Genomic DNA, 22,872 nt, shown 5'->3' on the forward strand with positions numbered 1-22,872 from the left:
AACTTGCAATTAAGTATATAAAGGTTGCCATTAGAAAGTGAACATTTGCCAACAGTTACCCACAGTAGTATCAGCGATTGCCCCAGTCTTTCACTAAACTTAGAATAAATATCTTTGGTAGCAGATGCAAAGGATGATTTTTTAAATGCCTCTGCTTTAGCTGCAAAAAACTACAATTTGGAGGCACCTACACAGAAATATCATGCCATGAACAAGGTAAAGTAATACAGTCCTTTGTCTGTCTGGCATTCGTCAGAAAGGACTTATGATATTTTAGTCAGTTTTGTGACCCTCATTGCCAGGAAGAAGTGGAGAAAAATATGGAGGGAATTCAAAGAAATGCAACAAAAAATTGAGTGGCTGTAGGAACTGATGTTTCAGCAGATATGGTTCATTTTACCCATCTATATAATAGGTATAATAATATTTATCTCCATCATAAGGGCATGTTGAGTGTGGTTTTGAAATATTTTGAGGTACTTAATAACAATACTATTAATATAGCACTTCACTTCTTCTATTTGCTGTAGAACATTAGGTAATCCTTGAATATAAGGTGCTATAATGTTTTATAACATACAAAAATTAACTACAGCAAAAGTATGTTATTTAGGTTGCAAAGTCAAGCACTGAAAAGTTAGGAAATGTCAAGTTTACAGTTGCTCTTCAGATTTCTAGTGCTTGAGTTATAGGTCTTCTTACTTTGGCTAGCAGCAGGAGAAAGCTGTTATTTGGAGGGGAGGGATGGGCTGCTAGGACCAGATACTGGGTCTTGGAGGGTGCTGGTGGGAAGCCTGGCCCATCTCTCTCTCCCCTCTTCTGCTTTCCCCATTTACCACACGGAGTTAAGGGATAGCCACCCACATCTGGTTTTCCCCAAAGTAGGGGATGGCCCCAGGAAGCCATTCGCTGGGTCTAAGGGATAGCTGGAGGGAGCCTAGCCTGGCTCTCCCTTGCCCACAGTTGGTCCAGCAGCTTCCAAGCATTCCCAGTATAATGTGATCTGCTGCTGCTGTTTTGGCAGCAGCATGATTGTAACACTAAGAATGTTTATGTTCAGCTGTTATTTTGGCATGCTGCCAATGTTTTTTTTCTGAGGACAACAATGGAGAGAAGGGAAATGGTGATTTTCAAAACTTTTGATCTTGGTAAAACCAGAACAGAATTTCCTGGGATAAAGAAAAGGTGCTTATCTAGCCCAAGGTCATTCCCCTTCTAAGTATCTCAAGTCTGGCTACTGCAAACAATTAAGGTGTTAGTTTCTCAATAAAAGGTCACAAGAATCTGTAAAATGGAAAGCTCTAAGCAACCTAAACATGGGTGTCACTGTCATCTTCCCACACAAAATATAGTTACAAAATACTTAATGTTGAAATGGTGTTAAGAGTCAACCAACACAAAGATACTTTTAAACTTCTCTCTTGTGTACTTTTTTTAAAAATGAAAAACAAACCCTAATTACTAGAAAGTCTGGAAATGCACAGTTAAGGTCTGCATGCTATCCCCTATTGCCATGTGTAATAACTGACCATCATCATCCCAACCAGTTTCTGTCACACACTCAGCCTTAGTTTTGTCCTTCACACACACAGAGTAATATAAGAATCTAGTATTAAAATGCACAGACATTTTTTTCTTAAATACATTTTCAGCTTAGTACATCAAAAACACAGTGTTCCGAATTTTTCACTTTGAAACAAAACTACACAAAATTGGAATAGAATTTGTTCTCTTGAAACCATAGCACTTGTGGTCACGTAAAGAAGGGACATCAGTTGCACAACCTGAATACATATGCAAAAGTGCTGGAGTCTTCCTTGACTCATCACTGGGGGGACCTCATCTGGAGTCATAGAGTTGGGGAAGTCTTAGGGCATGTCTACACTGCACTGCAGATTGGACTACGGAAGCATAAATAGCAGTGCACACCAAAGTGCTGCTCTGTAACTCATGTGTGGATGCTGCGGACACAAACTAAAAGGTTCTTAGTTTGAATTAACGTAGTCCTCTTCAAACAGGATTACATTAATGCAAGTAGGAATCTGTTCGTTTGCACCTACAGTGTCCACACATGGGAGTTACAGTGGAGCACTTTGGTGCACACTGCTATTTACACCCCTGTAGTCCAAACGGTGGGGCACTGTAGACGTGCCCTTTGACTAAGTTTGATTGAACTGGTTGAAATTGCTTGAGGAATACAGGATGGGAATAAGAAAGGTCCAATTCCTCATCATGAGTTCCAGAGGCCATGTTTTCTCCATCCTAATGGCTTTATTGAAGGGGTTCTAAGAACTAGAATTCCTCTCTCATTACATCCTCCAAAGCTCACTACTCTACTTAAGACTTGAGCTCTTTGAACCCCCACAGACACTTCAGCAGAATGTCTGTCTTTGAATGACTGTGTTTCAATACCATGCAAAATAAGTTATCATTCTTCTGTGCTCTGTTGTGGTCTACTTCCTTTCTCTCATGTCCACTTCTGATACCAAGTTGCAGCCTCTGTAGCCATGTGACAAAGGCACAAAACCCCAGTAAGATACTTTGTATTCCACCCTCCTTCCAAGATCTGCTTAGAATTTAAGTTCGAGACTCCTCCACAGAGCCCTCATTATGGAGGAATATCTCTGCCATATCACTGACTCCTTCACTACCTTTCCATTCTGTAGCAGCCAGAAGTCTTTGGACCATACCAAATATTTGTACATCAGACTACATCACACTTATTTTGCCAGCTGGTGGATTCTTCTGCAGTTCTGACTGCATTTTTCACCACCACACCTTTATTTTTATTCCATCCCTTTTGTTGCTCCATGGAGCTGCAGAATGTCCTTAGTGGCATTTTCTAAGTTGTCTTTAAGTTCAGGAAGGAGAAGCTGTTTAGATAGGGTCTCCTGGATTGTGAAGCTGTGTTCTGAACAGTATTTAAAGCATAATCAAGGTAGAGTTCCATTGGATAGTTCTGCTGTTTTCTTGGAGTCCTTTGTGGACCAGAGTAGAAGGATTTCTGTTCAGTGTTCCTTAACACAGGCAGCCTGTAAGTTTTGAACACCTTCTCCTTCCTTTTACCATCTATTTCTATAATTTTTGTTTGTGCTTATTTTGGTTCCAGTTTCTGGGCTTAATGAAGCAAGGTGCTCAACATTTCAACTCCCATTAAAATGGGCAGGAGTTAAGAACACTGAACATTTTGAAGGAACAGGTCGCATATCTGGCCCTTTTCCTTTGACTGAGTAGAGCAGTGAATGTTGCATGTTGGCTGTCTTGCCTTATTGTACAATACCCAACGGGCTACTACCATAGACAGTTAATGAGGATACTAGAACAGTTTGATAGGTAATTTGGGATCTGGAGGTTCCAGTTCAAAATGAGTAGGCAGAATTGTTTAAATTTTATAAAAGATACTTGTTATCCAAAAATGATAGAAGAACATTTATTAAATGCAACACATATGTGGCTTTCAGATAAATAACCTCCTAGTAGGGAAGAGAAAGGAAACCAGAAATTTGATGTGTCTGATGTTACAGAAAAGTCCCAGTGATACAGGTGTCATCATAATGCATCTATTATTGATGGTTTTTTAACTCAACCAAAATATTCTGTGCAGCTTGACCTCTGACATAAGAGGGAAATTAAAAATCATAATACCATAACTACACATCTGTGTCATCACATTAATTTCATGTTAACAGAATTTGTCAAACAGCCATGGTATTTTATAAATTAAAGAGGAATAGAATACTCAGATTAAAAATCACAGTTTAATTCTTGTTTACTCTAGTGAAAATCTATTGACTTCAGTAGAGTTAAACCTGATTTACACCTTTTGTAAGAGAGAAAAGAATTGGACAATACATAGTGTTTAAAGACCTCACCTACTCAGTAAGAACATCTTAGATTATTAAAATGGAAAGATTTTTAAATATCTAAATTACTCTTTGCTATATATAATCTAGCTAGTTTTATTTTAATTTGTCACTTCATAGTCGATTTTACTTTCAAATTCCTATGTACTAACACAGTGTTGCTCTGTTTCGGTTGCAAATACCTAAATTTGAGAGCAGTTGTGACCTGCTAATTTTCCCTTTTGTAACAACAATTCAATCCAGAACATAAAAGCAAGATTTCAATTACTGCTCAGTCTCCTAATGATGACTTATTTTCTCATACCAACTTACTTATAGTATATTTTCAGTCAGAAAGTGTTTTTATGGAGACTGTAGATAAGTATATTTCTATTGTTTTCCATTATTTTGTGTTCTTTGCACTGTGTGTGCAATTAATTACTGGGTCTCACTGACTCTAGGAGCATGTTCACTAACATAAAGTTCCCTAATATGAAAGTCTAGTTATATAAAAGACTGTATAGAAACTTTTTTGTTCCTTTTGTCTCCAAATTCCTTCCTCACTACTACTAGTATGAATGGTGGGGCAGACATCTGGGAAAAACAAAAACCTGGAACATTTATAAAATATGTCTTGCTCTTTTTGGCAGCTTTAAGTAGCTTTTCTTTGTTTATATTTGAAAATGTGGCTTTCACATGCTTCCTGTTATTCTGCTTTTAGATGACTTCCTGAGCACTTCTCTAAAGCATCTCTTGCTGTATAATCCTCCTTAATATTTTTATCCCACAGCTGAGAAAGAATTTGGTAGGCAAAATCTGCAGGGCTAGTATCTTCCTCAATAGTATAGTTACAAGTTCAGCAAATCCTGTTTTGCAGGCCCTGCATCCTTTCCTCTGACTTTTCTATTACTTTTTCCATACATCTTCACTTTTTCCCTTAACTTGCATGTTAAGCATTCTCCTTTCTTATGTAGAGAGACTGTTATTTCACATTGAGAACCTCTCTCTTGCTTATAGGAGAGAAATGGAGAGCTATATGATGAGAGTGAAGATAAATAAGATTGTCTTGTGCTTATTTTTGCCATGGTTTTTTGCATTTGATTAATGGCTGGTTCAGACAAATGTCTTTTACTGGGGCCACTGGAAGCTGTGAGAAGAGGTAGTTGGAGCTGTGCACCCCATCTTTCATGACCACTCCTGCTGTACTTTCATCAGGGGAAGGTAGGGTTGCACTTTTGTACATGGATGCCCTACTGCTTCTTTCTTCCCAGCTCCTACTGCATTGAAGACTCCTGTCCTAGGAGCAATGGCCTCCATCTGTCTCCTCCTGGTTCAAGTTTCAGTTGGAATCCACATGAATGAAAAAAACATTTGAGGCTAATCCTTCATTAGGACTTCTCCTCACTCGTTTACTTTACCAATTCATGAGCTGCAGCATCACTACTCTTCAAGATTTTCTTTATGTTAATTCCATGAAATGGGATCCACTCTGACGCCTTTCCCTCCAAAGGACTCTGTGCAATGCCATATCCTTTGGTTTTGTTTAGCAAAATTCAATTTTTATTTTTATCGTTTTGCTGGATAATATTGATCTTTATTTCTGAGCATTTTTTAATTTTTATCCATTTTAAATTTTAACTGTGTGTGAAAAATCTTAAAAAAATAAAAACGGTGCCTAAACTCATAAGCTTCTGATGCATATCAAGTGAAACCTATTCTTAAAGGGAACCTGGAAAGTCATCTGTATTTTCATATGCTCTATTTCTCTCAAAAAGTGGGGAAAAAAAAACCACTCATATCACTGAAAATGGAGCAATTCTTTTATTGTGAAAATATTAATACTGTTAAACGTTTTCTAAGCAAAACACTGTTTTGTCTATAACATTGCACTGTGTTAGTGTCAAAATGGGTCTGATTCATACATGCAAGATAATTGAAAGAGGAATGGGGCTATATTGAATCTAATTAACACAATAGTTAGATTGCATTTTTTTAAACAGAAAAACACTTGTTAAGTTTTATGCTCCTCTTTGTTTTGCTTGTACATATGAAATTGGACTGGTAACGAAACTGCAAAATGTTTGCAAAGCATCTGGTATTTTCACATTTTACTGTTGTAACATGTGTTACATAGTCAATGGATATGGGTATAAATTATTAAGAAATTAGGCTCGTGCCCTTTTTTAATTTGTTCCTCACCGGATTTTTTTTAATATGTTTATATTATGCCCTATCAAGTCATCATAGCAAATTTTTTTTCAACAGAAGATACAATACCAAAGAAGGTGGTGTGTCACTTTAGTGGAAAAACATATGCAGATGAGGAACGTTGGGACATTGACAGCTGCACACACTGCTACTGCCTGCAGGGTCAGACCCTTTGCTCCACTGTCAGTTGCCCCCCTCTCCCCTGTGTAGAACCCATCAACGTTGAGGGAAGTTGCTGTCCCATGTGTCCAGGTAATAAAACCATTGTCCTAAATTTTACAAGTTATACCGTTGTCAGAGGCTATAATCAGGCACAGATTATTGGACTCGATTTGAATGTTGATTCACATTGAGCAACATATGCAAAGGATAACACGAGTTGTTGCTTATATCACAAGAAACCGATACAGGAGAACAACTCAGGAAACTGCATACTCACCACAGATAAGAAAGTAGTACACAACAGTATAGTTCAAATCTCATGTTCTGAGGAAGGACTGTCAACTCAAAGATTAACTGTTTTGCCATTGTTCTCTCTGAATGACCTTTCATTAAATTATTAGATAAGTGAAGTGTGAGAGGAAATACTTTGATTCCTCTGTAGACTCCACTGTTGCCTAATGTTTCTGTTGCTCCAGGAGTCTGGGATATTGTTTCAAATTATTTATATCAATAACATTTTAAATTGCTTATATGAGTACTTTTAATTGTGACTTACATGTAATGAGACAGTTTCTCAGCTATGCACAGAATGGAACCAAAGGAGTTTGGTACAGCTTCTTGAATCTGGCCTGGCTTCTTATAGCAGTTTATTACAGCTGTTTTTACCTATGCAAGCTGTTAACCTCCAAGAGGCTATCTGCCAGTCAGAGAACTTCAGCCATGCCCCTACACGGGGAGCTGCAAAAAAGTTGGTAATAGGAGCCAGTCATGCCAACCCTACACCAGCTGCAGAGATCCAGCTGCTTTCTTGGCCTTTTATGCCACTAGAGCAGCACAAAGGGACCAGATTGTACTAGAGAATCTTACCAAGTATATTATGTATTATGAAAAGATATTTTACTTGAAAAATTTAATACAGGACTGTCCCATTCAGTTTACATTGGCATAGTAGTACTGGTAGCAGCCATTGGTATTCTGTACTTTATGAAATGAATTAAAAGATAAGAAAATCCATTGCACAAACAATAACTTTCTATATATACTCAGTAAATAAATACATTATAGCAGATAAAAAATTCTATAACCATAATGATGAGAACTCCAGAACCACCAATAAGATCCACAGGGCAACAATCCACAAGAAATATTTTCTGAATTAAGAGCCCAGCATCCATTGATGGGTACCACAAAGTGCTGATTCTGTGGATTGTGAAAAATATTTATCTCATCTTGCAGAGATGTATGTACCTGAGCCCACCAACATCCCCATTGAGAAGACAAATCGTCGAGGAGATACTGAACTAGAAGCACCAATTTGGCCTACACCCAATGAAAACGACATTGTCCATCTCCACAGAGGTGAGATCTGGCAGAGATTGTTAATTGTTCTCTCTTAGGTCTGTGATTATTCCACATGTCTTAGCACATTGTCCTGGGAAGAAAGTAAAGGCGTAAATGAGCCATCTTTTTGATAGGCTTGCAGAATATTTAGATAAGATCTAGACATAATTTCTGTAGGATAAAAACCAGAAACAATTCAATCTAGCCTTCTGTACTAGAAGCAGAATGCCTGAAATGTTTCATTATGGCAGGAATGCATGCCCATCCTTCAATTTTTTTTTCTTTTAAAGCAGCAAAATAAACATCTAAAATGAGTTCCAGTGTGTAATATTAAAGAGATTCAAATATACGTAACACTTGGTTACAAAACAAAGTAAATCAATAAAAATAGTTTTGAAGTGTCTTCTTAAATACTATCAGTCTGATTCTACCACCCTTGTTCACATTAAGGAGGATTTACTCATAAGATTAGTAATTAATAAATTCAGTGGCAGTATCCTCTTGGGAAGTGTAACACAACTGGGACCTTAATAACTGAAAATAGGTGGTTGTCTAGGTTCTTGCAACCATCATCATAGTGCCAGCACCTTACAAATGTATTAATATGAACAGATCTCTCTACTGTATCTCTCTCCTTCCCCCATTATGGTGGGAGATTTTTTTATTTTTAAATATGTGGTTTTAATGATCAGTACTTGATGGATGTTATGATAGAGAGGTTAAATTACCAATGTAATTTAAGTGAGTTGTTTAGCTTTACAGGAAGCCATGTGATGTGTACATAGCATTTGCTGCATTGAATGCTGAAGAGTATGTGTTCAGCAGCGTACACAAGACACTTGTTCCATTAGACTGTTGGCATTTGTCTCCCCCAGCCACTACGCTGCTACAACAGAGGCAGATAATCCAATGGAACAAGTGTCTAGTGTGATGAACAGTGTTTGGAATGAAAAGTCAAATGAGTGTAGACACTATTAAAGCTGTTCTTTTGCTCAGGTTGTTTTGGTGCTTTATGATAAACAGAATTCTGAACCCTAAATCACTGGAATAAACCTCCACTCTAAGAAATATACACATGTTGCTGTTCAGTCAGAAACTGGCAATAGCAACATCTGCACACTTTTTTTTAAGGTGTACTTTCTCTTTAGGGTCATGAAATACTCATGCAAAATGTAGCCACAAGAGTGTCCTTGTTTGTACCATGATAAAAAGTCATTTTAGACCCATATCATCTTTGGCTGGGGAAGTTCAGCAGGGAGACACTGGATTTGTTGTCAGAGGAGATCATCAATATTTATTTTCAGAAGAATATGATATCAGTATACCTTAAAGAAGCATCTGTTGAGCTTAGAATCTCTCCAATTATCTCACTTTCTAGGGGTTTTTGTTTTTGTTTGTTTGTTTTGTTTTAGTAGTAGCAGAGCAACTCTGGTGATATCTGGAGCCCTCAGATTTTCTTGAAAATGTCAGCATCATTTTAGACTTGTGTATAGTATCGAGGCTGCGGTGTTTGCATTGGTCAGTCATCTCCCTTTTGCAATAAAGATGTCCATACTAATTCTTTCAGACATATCAGCTCTGTCTTCGATTGTTGTTGACTCTGAACTATTGTTACTCATGTGTGGATCTGGCAAGCTCAGGAGTTGCTCTTGAGTGATTTCACTCTTTTCTGTTTGAGAGGATCAAGAGCTGTTGTTCATCAGCCCTAAAAGTTCTCTTGCCTAGGGTCATACACAAGTGTTGTCACCCCATCTGTTCGATATGTATCTGAAGCCATTAAAAATAATTGTAAAGAATCCTGGAAGACAGGATCTTGTTTGCAGATGACACTCATCTCTATATGTCTTTTCATCATACCTAAATGGTAGAGCTGGTCAGCTTTCCCAGTGTCTTCACTATGGTTAGGCCTGGATGAGAGCTAGCATGCTGAAATACAACACCAATAATGTAGAGGGAACACTGGTAGGCTGGGGAAAATAGCAAAAGGAAATAGCAAAGGCAAAATTTATTTGCTCCCTCATCTGAGAGACTTTGTCTCCCTTTTGATACTTGGGGATACTGTGGGATTGTGAGCTGCTTTTCCATATTCAGATAGCAATAATTAACCATGCCTTCTTATCTCCAGATTGGATTTCTGAAATGCTGTCTACTTGGAGTTACCACTTTATTAGATATTACTTCTGCTCATAGAGTTACTGAAATCCAATGTAGAATTCTCCATACACTGTTTCTCATGCTGATAGTCTCATTCAGACCATGTCCTAAATTCATTCCAAAGATGGTTTGGCCTTTTCATAATAACCAGCATATTCACCTACCAGTTTTCTCTCCTAGACCCCGTAAATTTCAGCAGAAATAAAGCTTAATACCTTAGATGTTAAAAGAGCCCTTTTATACTCCTTGAACAGAATGAGACTTTTTAGGTCAGTTCTTAGATTGTTTATAGAATATAGTGGCAGAGCTAAGGGCAAATCTGCATCTTCCAGAGTCTAACTGGATTGTGTGAGCTCTATGAGAGCAGCTTATGAGACTAATAAACTGAATCCTCCTTCAAACATTTCAGCTCATTCTGCGAGAGCACTGACTTCATGAATGACATGTTCCCTCTCATAGAAATATGTACAGCAGCTACATGGTCTTCAGTTCATATGCTTCCTAGACACTACTCATTACAGGCATCATCAAGAGCGGACACTCGAATTGGAAGAGCAGTTCTACAGTCTTTGTTCCAGTAAATTCCTCGCTCCCACCCCAAGGTGTTGAACTGCTTGCTAGACACCATTAGTGGGATCCACATGTATAGGATCTTGAAGAAGAAGAAGAAACAATGGTTACTCGCCTTTATAGTAACTGTGGTTCTTCTAGATGGTCTGTATATGTGGATCCCACAACCTACCATCCATCCCTGCAAATTGAAAATTTATTAACAACACTCAGAGCAATAAAAAATGGGTTGGTATTTGGGGTCGTTCTGTTCTTGGGAGGAGGAGCACAAGAGCATGAGGAATATGCATGTGCGACCCCCTACAGGACACTGCTAGAGAAAAAATGTCTGATCTCCTGCAGAGGGGCACCAGCATGTCATGAGTGGAATCCACATGCACAGACCATCTTGAAGAATCACAGTTACTGTAAGAAAAGTAACCATTTTTTCCAGTATGTGCCCAGATTTGAAAGAATGCACCTGAGGTGAGCCTCAAGGCTGCTTCAGTAAAAATCCTGCTAAATAAACATCCCAGAGTCTGTGAAGGTACCAAGATTTTAATCAACCCAGAGGAAAGGGATGTCAAGGAGCAAAAATCATTTAAGGAAAAAACAGCATAAATTAATTTTTTGCCTTAAAAGTACAGTAGGAAAATTGGAGGAAAATGGCCACAAAAGACATAGATGCAGTGTCTGAAGATACTGAAGTGATGCAAGGAACAAGTGCTGGCATTACTGTAACTCAGGTCCTCAAAGATATAAAAAGGAAATGAAAGAAGATACAATATTAGAAGAAATACGTATCAGTGTCTTATGTACATGTATGTTCCATATTACTGTAAAACCAGAGCACCTCGCAATCTTTAATGTGTTTATACTTGCAGCACTACTGTGAGGTAGTTTTACAATATGATAAAAAATAGGTAATTGAGCTGGAATCTCATGTAGGAGAAGCAGAGAAAATAATCAGCTTTTGGAGAACATCCACCACATTGAAAGGAGAAATCAAGACACTGAAAGAGCTACTATAAATAAACGTGATCATAGAAAAATGATAGCTTTATAATCACACCTGGTAGAACGACATAGTATTAATAGGACCACCAAAAGATTAAAAATCCACTTCATATGGAATAGGTTTCAGAGGAACAGCCATGTTAGTCTGTATTCGCAAAAAGAAAAGGAGTACTTGTGGCACCTTAGAGACTAACCAATTTATTTGAGCATGAGCTTTCGTGAGCTACAAGTGAGCTGTAGCTCACGAAAGCTCATGCTCAAATAAATTGGTTAGTCTCTAAGGTGCCACAAGTACTCCTTTTCTTTTTTCATATGGAATAGTTACTTGAAAATATGCAGAAATCATTATTCCAGCCTCAAAAACTGTGGCTAATAACAAATGAGAACACACACAAGTGTGACCCTCTCCCTAAGTATCAACAGGGTAAAAATTCAGGATACGGTTAACCAAAAAAAATAAATACAAGGCCACGGTACTGATTCTGGTACTTCCATAATTCAATTCTTGTTTATGGTCAAGACAGAAAAGGAGCACTTACATTTTTTTTTTTTACTACTAACAAATGTTCACTCTTTCAGACATGAGTCATCTTCAAGGAGATTTCAGAGAAGGCGTTGGACTGCACCCCAGTGAAGATACATCTCTCAACTCTGTTGCCTGGGTGACAGTTCCCATCATGACAGCCCTGGTTCTTATAATAGCCCTTCTGCTTGTCAATCAGAAAAAGCAGTGGATACCAGTGTCCTGCTACAGAGCCCCAACAAAGGTATAGTGTTAAAACTTGTATATCTAGATTTCTGCTTTTCTGGAAAGTATGGGAGTCTCCTGAAATGTATTGTAGGATACAGTTGAGTCCACTTAATGTCAACTCATTTAAATTACTTTTTTCCATGTCTCAAACCGATTGCACTAATTCAGAACAGTTATGCAATGTCAAATTAATATCACCAGTTACCTACTCCATATACTACTGTATATTCGGGAGGTAAAACCAAGCCAATCTCAAGTGAGACTGTCAGAAAACACAGGCAGACACCCCAAACTAGTGGTATAGTCTATAATTAGATTTCATGAAGCCAATAACAAATGTGCACTCCTGGATCACTATACCGGTATTACCATGGAGTCACAGACAGTCCCCAGAGACCCTCCAGCCTGTCTTGCCACCCAGGCAAACTGAACGTAGTGATAAAAGGTTATTAAAACCAAAAATCAGACCACATCAAATTACTGCCAACCCCAAAGGGTCACTCACTTACCCCAGTCAATGGATACTCTGTCTCACACCAAAGAGAACTCTGGCAGCCAATTGTTCTCATAAACTAACTAAAGGTTTATTAGCTAAGAAAAAGAAGTGAGTTATTGAGAGGTTAAAGCAGGTAAAATACATTAACAGGTGAGTCTAAGTTTGTAAATCCAAAATGATAGCAGAGATGTTGTAATCTGCTAGTTTTCCATAAATCTCTCAGGGTTACCCAAAATAACTTTGGAGATCTGTCTTGCATCTGGAATGCTTCCCTATGAATGTTCAAATAGTTCAGAGATGCTAGATCCTTTTTTGAATCATATTTATAGCTTTTCCACACACAAAGCAATGTGAAAAGTGTCTTAACTCCTCCACCATCTCTTGCTTTGAAATGAACATTTCCAAGATTCCATTCATATTTGATTAATTTAGTCTCAGAGATCTACACAATATAAAAGGCAATGTAATAGCAAATAACAATCCTTCATTAGTTTCCATGAAGTTTATATATCAAGTACATTCTTACTACACCTTTGATGTAGGGTTATTTAATTACCAAGGTATACATAATGTAAACGTAATTACAGGGGTATATGCAATGCGAATATAATTTAATAACAGACAATTGGTTACAGATAAGTGAATACACTAACATTAGCATCTCTTTTTATATCTAGTAGCATATGAGTGAATTAGTCTGAATGCATACTAATACTTCTTTGATATTCATACAAAAGTGAACTGGCCTACTGCTCTAATCTAAACTGGTCTATCAGCATCACAGCCCCTTCTTCCGAAATGGCCACACTCTCTCACGAAAGCTTATGCTCAAATAAATCGGTTAGTCTCTAACGTGCCACAAGTACTCCTTTTCTTTTTGCGAATACAGACTAACACGGCTGCTACTCTGAAAACTCTCTCATCGTTCTCACTGGGAGCAAAACCAAAAACATCATCTTGACTGAGGACAGCCTGTTTTCTCACTCCCATTGAGAACAATAGTAGATGATAGACATTTTGAAAAGGGGCAATTCCTCGTGAAACTTTCTGCAGAAGAATATTATTCTTCAATCACTGCTGAAGAAGCAACTTTCAGTTAAGAAGGATAATGCCAAAAAATGGCCACTAAACTGTTTAAAACATCAAATTTAGCCAATGCACAAACTTTCAACGACTTTTCATTATATCACAAGTTTGAAGAGTCTGCGTTATTCCATTAAGATCATTTCAGATTTTAAAAGGGGCTAAATTTCTTAAGTGGCCCTTTTAAAAATTAATTTTAATTCATAAATGGATTTATTTGTAAATTCTCAGAAAATTCATTTTCTGCCCAAAAAATAAGTCTATAATTTTGGAGAGGTTACGCTGTGTTCTTCCTATATAAGTGATTGAGTCTCTGCTTTAAGTACAAAATTGTGGAACTACGTCCAGTGCTTCCATAATAATAAAAGCCTGAATAGTACTTCTGCTTGTTATCTCACCAGCACCCAGGTAAGAGGAACAGACTTTTACTCACTGATTGAAATCACAGTCAGATCAATCCCTGAAAGTACCTTTTTTGTCAGTCTTCATCATTCACATTTACCATAGTCATTACAGGAACTAATTATCCATTTCTATTTAGTTTATCATTCGTATAAATTGATATTTGAGAAGACACATGTTGCTGGGCCCAGTAGTTCCCAACCTTTTTTGTCTGGGACCAACTCCTCCCATGGATTGGTCCCTGGGGTGTCTAGGACCTATCACACCATGCCCTCAACCTGCTTGTCACATCTCACGTATTCCGTCTTGCTGTGCTTTTTACACTTTTTTTCTTTTCTAGTAATTTTTCTTGTTACTTTTTGTTGTTTGTTCTTGTTACTCCCACCAGGCCCTCCTCTTGCTCCTCAGTAGTCCCACCACTGTGTCCCTCTCAGCACCTGCATGTTCCTCCTCTCTTACAGTCATGCTACAAAGCAGTTTGTATAAACACAGTGTAGCACCACCTAGCGGAAGAGTACATACCACACAGCCGGAAGTAGCAACAGATTAAGGAAGAGAACATACAACCAGTGCCCAAATCCCTGTAAAAAAGGATTGGTTTGCCCCCACAGAGAAATTTGGGTAGGAACAGCTGCACTATACCTTCTCTTAATTTACCATAAAAGCAGATAAGTGGGACAATAGCAGATCTTTACTAATTTTCTGCTGTCATATCACATGAGATGTCCCCTAAATGTTGTAAAATGTTACTTTTTGGATTGTTTTGACAGAAGAAAAATCAAAGTTGTTTAGGGACGTATTCTGACCCTTTCCTCGCAATGAGTAGAACCTTACTCTGCAAGTGGTCCTAGTGACTTGAGTGGGATGACTCTTGAAGTAAGGGGCTACTCAGTATAGCATAAGTCCCAGAATCTGGCATTTAAGTTGAAAGGGCTATATCTAGGTTTATTTGTATGAACAAGTGAATAAGGGTTTGCTGGATCAGGCCCTAGATTTGCTAAGTAGTTGAAATTTACCAGAAACCTTGTTTTTGGTATTGCGACTAAATTTAGGAAAATCTATTACCTTATCCAGTTTTGTTACAGAAGCATCTTTGTTTCAATCTCTAGCACCAACACAGTGTAACACATTGACTTAGATGCGTGCAGTTTTTCCTCGCAGTTATAGGCTAGTTCTCTTTGAAGACTTGTGAATATGCAAACAGTCAAATTTTATTTAATACTTCACCTTTTCTTTTTTTGTTTGACAGTTACTTCCTCCAGATACCCCTAATTCTTTTGTACCTCTGTCTGCTGGGTGGGGAATACTTCCTAGTAAGTTTTAACAACTGGGAAATGTCTCAGGGTCCAACTGTACATATTCATTAGCCTTCCTGCCACCCTTACTCCTCTGTGTGTTCTTTAGGGAGTGTATCAAGAACAGTGCTTTAATCCCACTATTGTTTGCCATCCACTTTTCTCCTCTTATATAATCATTCTTAATTATCATTTCTTAATTTATTTATATTGTTTCTATATATAATGCAAATAATACAAGAATGAAAATAAGGTCTCTGGTCTAGAAAGGTTACAGTCATTTGTGTGCTTGAGATTTCTCCTATTCCTTATAATAACTTTCTTTATAGACAGTCTGGAGCAGCCAGGTCTCTTTGGGTCATTAGTATTCCAATAGGTCAGTGCCCATTACAATTCTGTTGTGGGACAGGATTTTCCTAGCTTCATGGACACATTGAGCATGTGGCTTCTCATTCTTAAGAAAAGCAAATGAATAATTCTCACAGTATAACTACATTAGAAATCATACTTAGAGATAACTCAATTAGGAAGCCCTTTATAATAGTAACAAACCAGATCGCTGAGACTGACACAAGCCTTTGATCTGTTATTCTTTTTGAAGTCTCGCCATTAATGCATTAGTCACTTCAGCCACATAGCCCTGAATCACTGCAAAATCCAATAAACATGATGGGTTTTTCCCCAAACATGGAATGTTTTCAGCTAGAAACCACAAGCCTCTCATTTGAACTACTGGCAGCTTGTACGAGAGAAAACAAAAACAGAAGGAAATGTCAGCCATAAGATTTCATCCTACACAAGTGATGACATTTTACTTTATATCCAAAGCAAACAAATCTATAGTAGAGTAACTTCAAAAAATAAAACATTACTGCTTAATATTAGGATACAGTTCACACCACAAGAACAGAAGCCCTGATGCTAACTGTAATGATCCAAAAGAATAAATGGACATATTTAACTGTAACCAAAAAGGCTTATATTACCTCAAATTTGAAAAACAAAATTGATTAATATAAGGCAAATTATGTGAAGTCATTCCAAAACCCCAAAGATCTAAATATTTGGGAATGTTTTTGCTCTTTAATACATGAAATGGGAACTGTACAAATTAATCTTATCAACAATTTTATTCCTACATATTGAAAGAAGAGGCAACTATCTATCTTGACAGGGAGGTTAATGACATGGTATTACTAGTATAAATCAGTGCCAAATAATATAAATCTGTCTTTTTACATTAAAATATCAAATTGATTTTCTGTGACAACCTATTTGTAGACTTATTTGGTAGTGGTCTAAGCACAGATTCAAACGCAATCGTTTCTTATATCATCACTAGTAAACATCTTTTTCTAATATTTTTCATGAGTAACAGCAATTATGTGTGGTTAAGAGTATTAGACCCACTGTAAATAGCTTTCAGATCTGGGAAATGTTGTAGCGTCTCTTCAACATTTATCTGACTTGGCAAACGTTTATTGTGTACTTACACTTCACTCTACCACACATCATGAGTTAAGTAGTTTCATCTAATCCAGGATTCTCTTATCTAATTTATGAGAAAGTCATGCGGAACTGTATCAAAGACCTTACTAAAGTCAAGAAGCACTATGACCACTACATTTCATTTATCCACCAAGCATTTTATCTTATTAAAGACAAAGCACCAGGTAGTGATGAGTTACAGCCTCCTGTATAATATAAGAGTAGGGAATCAGGTAGGTGAGCCATTATTTTTAAGACTTTTTAATGACAAAGAAGTACAATACTAAGTGTGATAGGACAAGAGTGAGTTTACTGTCATTCCAATATAGAAAATAAAGGTTGTAAAAAGAGGCTTTATAGAGAAGTGGAATGTTTATGGTACCGATCCTACAAAATGATCTGTGGACTGGACCTTCAGACCAACACTGAGTCGTGCTAAAGTTAATGGGACTCAGCACAGGCATAAAAGTGTCAGTTCAAGCAGATCCTTTTGCAGGAACAGGGCAGAAATTAGGAAAGATTTTTAAAAATAATTTAAGGACTATTTGAGGTACATCTGGAAAAGAAAAGATGATTTGATATGAGTAGGCCCGGATTACTGAATACAAATCTTTGATCAATAAATCCCTTTATGATTTGGATCCTCAGAGAGAGAGACTGTGCACCCTTAACTCTATCCCCCTTGCACATGTGCATTATGTTAGTCTAATTACATGATTATATATTATTTTTCCCACAGAACTCCTGCCTCATTCAATGCACAGGTTAAACAGTGAGGCAGGATGTGTAATGAACGAGGCACTTGTCTGTAGGACCCCTGATTCATTCAGTGCAGAAGCTAAAAGTTGTATAATAAATGAGAGGAGGAACTGCAGGTACAGAAAGGATGGTCTTATGATTAAGGCATTGGAGGGGACCCAGGAGAGATTAATTCTATCCCTGGCTTGGTCACAGACTTACTATATGGTATTGGACAAGTCATTTTAAATTTTTCAGAGGCACTCGCTGATTGTATGTTCCGTATTTTTGGATGCCCAACTTGAGATGAACGTGGCTTAACTTTCAGGAGTGCTGAGCACTAACAAATCCAGATGAATGCAGTGCAGTTATTGTGTAGTGTACTCTGCTAGATACCAAAAATCATGGAAGGAACAGAAACACTGGATACATGGCTTATTACAACAATCTGTAAACCACTAACCCCCTCTTTTTCCACTATGACTACAGAGGCGTAAATGGACCACTCTGCCTTGAATGGGTCCTTACAGTAAGTGCTAACTACTTATGCTAAACAATCTGTTCCACCTTGAATTTTGCTGAGACGCTGGGAATTCCTCTTCCAGACCTGAAGAAGAACTCTGTGTGGCTCAAAAGCTGATCCCTCTTACCAACAGAAGTTGATCCAATAAAAGATATTACCTTGTCTCACCCACCTTGTCTCTCTCAAATCCAGCTGGTCTCTCTCAAATCCAGATGAAGTCATTGAAACTGTGGGTTCTCCGCACCTTTGAAGAATCAAGTACTAACTGTCTCAAATTAGGCACCCGATCACTGAGGAACCCAAAATTAGTGTATAGTTTTGCAAATTTCAAGTGAGCACAGAGTCTGTGCCATCCTTAATCCATTGGCAGTGCCTAACATCAGCTCTGTCCCTACCAATTATGGCGCCCTATGCAGCCTGGGCACCTGCTTCCCCCACCCCGCACGGAGGGTCTGCTCTGCACTCAAGGCTTGTGGGGCCGCGGAGGCAGGAGCTGTGGGGAGCCGCTTTGGGGGGCTCCACAGGCCCAGAGTGGCCCGGGGATTAGTGGGGGGCCTGGCGCCAGCAGCAGGAAGCAGAATGACCCAGCCCACTCCGCTCCCCCTGCCCCTGTGTCACTCGGGGGGAGGGGGCTTGGGGAAAGGAGTCCACCCTTCCCTCCCCCCCAATCCCTGCACTCACTGGCGGCGGGAGGTGGACCGACACAGCGGGGAGCCAACGGAGTGGAGCGGGCTGGGGCTGGGTTGTTCTGCTTCCCCTCCCCCTGCTGCCAGCGCCAGGCCCCCCTGCTAATCCTCCAGGAGCGTCTGTCGCTGGGGGAGGGAGCTTGGGAGAAGATGTGGAAAATGGGGGTGGGAAGAGGTGGGGTAGGGGCTGAGGGAGTTGTCCCGGGCCCCACAGCCCCTAGGAATGTCCCAGCCCCTTGCTGTGGGTGCCTCCCATAAGGGGGCCAGCTGGGGGATGGGGCTGGCTGCCGCATACGAAGCATGCACCTGCGTAGGGCACCATGAAATTTAGGGCAATTTGGTGCCCCAAATTTCGTGGTGCCCTACGCAGCTGCGTATTCTGCATCTGCCTACGGACGGCCCTGCCTGGCATCCCAAAGAGGGCAGGTAGCCCTCTCTGGCCCACAGAGCAAGAGACGTGTAGGAGGAAGACTGGGCTTTGTAAAGAGTTGTAATAGAATAGCAGATGTGCTGCCTTTGCCTATCAGAGAATTCTAGGAAGCAGAATACCAGTGCTCCCCCAAGAGTCATAGCTCCATAGTAATTTGTAAGCTGTATTTTATCTAACAGGCACAATCCAGCCTGAAATTATAAATAAAGTTTTTATTAAATGTAGAATGTAAAATGCTTTAAAATATATATAGTAAAGGTAGCAGAGTTGTCACCAAATCTTTCCAGATGAAAAGGATTCATTTGCCAGCTTCTGGTCCTACACAATTATATACCTGTGGATCAAATATCGCAGTCCTTACTCAGTCCATGGGAGTCTTGACTTAGCAAGGACTGCAAAAGTTGGACCTTTGTAACAAAGAAAAATAAATAGTTTAGTATGATTTTGTTTGTGTGACCTGTGTGTCACAAACGTTTCCCATACCTATTGTGGAGAGAAGACAACAGTGAGGTATCAACTGGATTTTTATGGGGTTTTTTTCTTTTCCAACAGCCTTCTTGCTTAAACAATCAGCTGGTATACGTGGACTGCAAGAAAGGTACCATGGTCCAGGTGGACAGTTCTCAGAGAATGCTAAGAATTGCTGACCCAGATTCAAGATACAGTGGATTCTACAGCATGCAAAAACAGAACAACCTACAGGCAGATAATTTCTATCAAACAGTTTGAAGAATTGCACCTTTGCCAAGGATTTGAGAGAGAGAGAGAGAGAAAGAAGGAGAGCGAGAGACTAATAAGTCTGCTATTAAAATAAAACTAGAATTGTGCACTTGCTTAGTGGATTGTATTGGATTTGTGACTTCATGTACAGCTCTAAGACCTTACTGGGATGGGCTCTGACTCCTGCAATGTGCCAGAACAAGCATTCCCACTTTTCCTTGTGATAACTGACCAAGAGTTTTCTTAGAACCAAAGTTTTAAAACTTGTTAAGATGTATTTGCTTGTAACATAGCTATAGAGATTGTTTGGGTGGGTGAATTTGGGGTTGGGTGGTGAAATGAGAGAAAGCTTCAAAGAAGAAAAGCTGGTCAAGCTTGGCTCGGGGAGAAAACAAATAAAGAATATTGCCAAGCATCAGGATGGTGGCTTTTCTTGTTGCTCTGAAACTGCATTTGTTGCAGCAAAGCCTAACCCCACATGGAAACAGAAAACAAAGAGGTCTGATTTTTTTCCCCAGCTGTTGCTACAAAAGTATATTCCTAGAACAGAACCTGTCATGTCACAGGTGTGGTGTAGCTGCATATATTTTTCTATATGACAAGAAGCTGCAGTAGTTAATGATATAGCAAGGAAAAGGTTATAGCAGAATATAAAGGGTGGGTTTATTAAGGATGTATAAAATTATACCTTGTGCTGCTTTTTGTTTAAATTTTGTTTTCTGCTAAGCTGATTGGCCAGATTTTGGCAGAGTTAGCAAATGACTGAGGCCTAAATAATTCCTGATATGAGCACTGGATCTTTTGACGGCAGTATTGAAGGAAGGGAAAGTCAAGAACACCATGCAGTTCCAGGGGCTTTTGTTTGTTGTGTTTTTGTTGTTTTGTATTATTCTCTGGTGGTTCATACAGTTTCAGTGGAGGAGTAGGAAAAAAATATTTTTGTTGGACAAAGCTCTTGCTTAAATGAAAGAGTAAAAAAGAGACTGTTTTAAGGTTTTTCCTGTTGTTTTTATTTACTGGTTATGCAGATTAGAAACTACTTCCATGCTAGGAAGCTACTTAATTTTAATTGTATATTATTCAAGCACCTTTTTTGAAGCTCAGAAAAAGGAGATCATGCTTCTTTAAATGTTAGCATTATAGGAATATTTATGTAAATATAATTATGCTAAAAACAACAAAGTATTTGTATGTCTGTGTGTATATATGTGCATATATATATAATGTGTGTGTGCATACACACAAACACACTATATTTGTATATGTATATATACAGTATATATATAGTATCTATCTGTATATATACAGTATATATATATATAATTTTCTATTTTTTTCTTGTTGAATGTATTTTTATCTGATAGATTTTACCCAGAGCAGAAACAGATAAAACAGGCATTCCACAGCAGTGCTTAATTGCTTGTGAGTTTAGGAAAGACAAGAGGAGCATCTCATTCTACCTACAGTTTTATTTGATTTGAAAGTGTTTAGCGTGTGTGTGTGTGTGCGCGCGCGCACGTATGTGTGTATGTATGCGTGTGTACACTCTTGTGTTTGCGTATATGTGTGTATGGTATGTGCACGATTATAGCAGTAAGCGTTGCTCTTGCTACTTGCTACATTTCAGGGTGTTTCTTATTTTCTTTTCCTGCTTAGCCTTAAAAAGGCTTTTAATGAATGCATCAGCTAGAGACACTGATGGCAATATACATGCAGCACTAATCAGCTCCGTAGAATAACACCATCAGCTCCTGGATTTTTTTTAATTCAAACAATTGTTTGAAACAACTACTGGAATATTGTCCACATTAAGCTGGAAGTTTGTTGTAGCTTGCCTCATTGATAACTCTGACTGTGTAATACAAAGTTAACTTTCCAGACAGGTCTTGGCACTTTTATACTAATTACCCATTTGTGCATTGCCTTTTTTTCTTTTACAAATGCTTGTCATAAAAGACACAGATACCCAGTATGCTTAATGTGAAAAGAAAATGTATTTTTTTGTAAAGGAACTCTCAAGTATTGTTGTAAATACTTGGTCAGAGGTTGCTGAACTTTAAAACTGAAAAAAAAAAACCTAATTTATTATTATAATGACCTAATTTATTAATCTGAAGATTAACAATTTTTTGTTTTAGAATATCAGAAAGGTGTTCTAGCTGTTTGCATCAAAGAAAAAAATAGGTGTATCATTAAGGGTCATCATTTTTTCTATTTATATATTACTTCAGTTTCCAAAAACAAGTAAGAAAAAATGTAGTCCTCCCAGCATTTTGTACTCAATATATTGAAACAGAGATGTTTCTGTCCAGTTATTACAAATATTCTGTCAAGACAAATCATCCATTCCTTGCATAAGAGTAAGCAGTCTTTATCCAGAAATTGTAAAAGCTTGCTTTTGTTTTACAATCAAGGCCATATTCTGAAAATATTAGCAGGATATAGGACATGGTGTAAAATGTTTTTATTATTATTTTATTATTATTATTTTAAAGATATGATTTATCCTATGTGCTGTATCCATTACACTCTTTTACTTTGGTTCCTGTTGTGCTCTTGTAAGAGAAATGCAGATATAATTTTCTGAAAAATAAAATAGACGCATATGTGGCACTCGGAGTGCACTGCAGTTCAGCAGATTGCTTGTTTACTTTTTTTAACTGTAAGGCGGTTTCTTGTAATTTGGCTCTTGGCAGCACAATAAAAATTTTAAACCTAACGATGCACTTTTTAAAAAATGTTCATATGTATGACTACCATAAAATGTTTGAGACATTAGTTTATAAATTATTTATTCTATGGTGATTTATTTCCTTGAGATTTGAATTTGCACATTCTTTTTCCCCAACATTGTTCTAAAGTAATTTTGAACCAAGACAGGTCAACTAGAGCCCTTCCGATGAGGGACAGTTTTTGTCACACACATGAGGTTTAAACTGAAGAATTTTCACAGGGTCATTAGAAAATGTTTGTGGAGTTTTAGCAAT

General features: G+C 38.1%; 1 protein-coding gene across 7 annotated transcripts in view; it reads left to right on the forward strand.

The window, feature by feature from the left end:
* The window catches only part of CRIM1 (cysteine rich transmembrane BMP regulator 1), a 307,580-nt gene extending 284,976 nt beyond the window's left edge, over window positions 1-22,604 (forward strand). For 6 of the 7 annotated variants that reach the window (XM_075126987.1, XM_048843698.2, XM_075126989.1 and 3 more), the window contains 4 exons: window positions 6,108-6,302; window positions 7,449-7,571; window positions 11,853-12,040; window positions 19,718-22,604. In XM_075126987.1, coding sequence (XP_074983088.1) covers window positions 6,108-6,302; window positions 7,449-7,571; window positions 11,853-12,040; window positions 19,718-19,894 — 683 coding nt within the window. In that variant the 3' untranslated portion in view covers window positions 19,895-22,604. Of the gene's footprint in view, window positions 1-5,113; window positions 5,992-6,107; window positions 6,303-7,448; window positions 7,572-11,852; window positions 12,041-19,717 lie in introns of those variants that run through there. The other variant, XM_075126992.1, reaches the window with a different exon arrangement.
* The last annotated feature ends 268 nt before the right edge of the window (window positions 22,605-22,872 follow it).

The sequence above is a fragment of the Caretta caretta genome, chromosome 3 (assembly GCF_965140235.1).
Source record: "Caretta caretta isolate rCarCar2 chromosome 3, rCarCar1.hap1, whole genome shotgun sequence".
NCBI classification, from domain to species: domain Eukaryota; kingdom Metazoa; phylum Chordata; order Testudines; family Cheloniidae; genus Caretta; species Caretta caretta.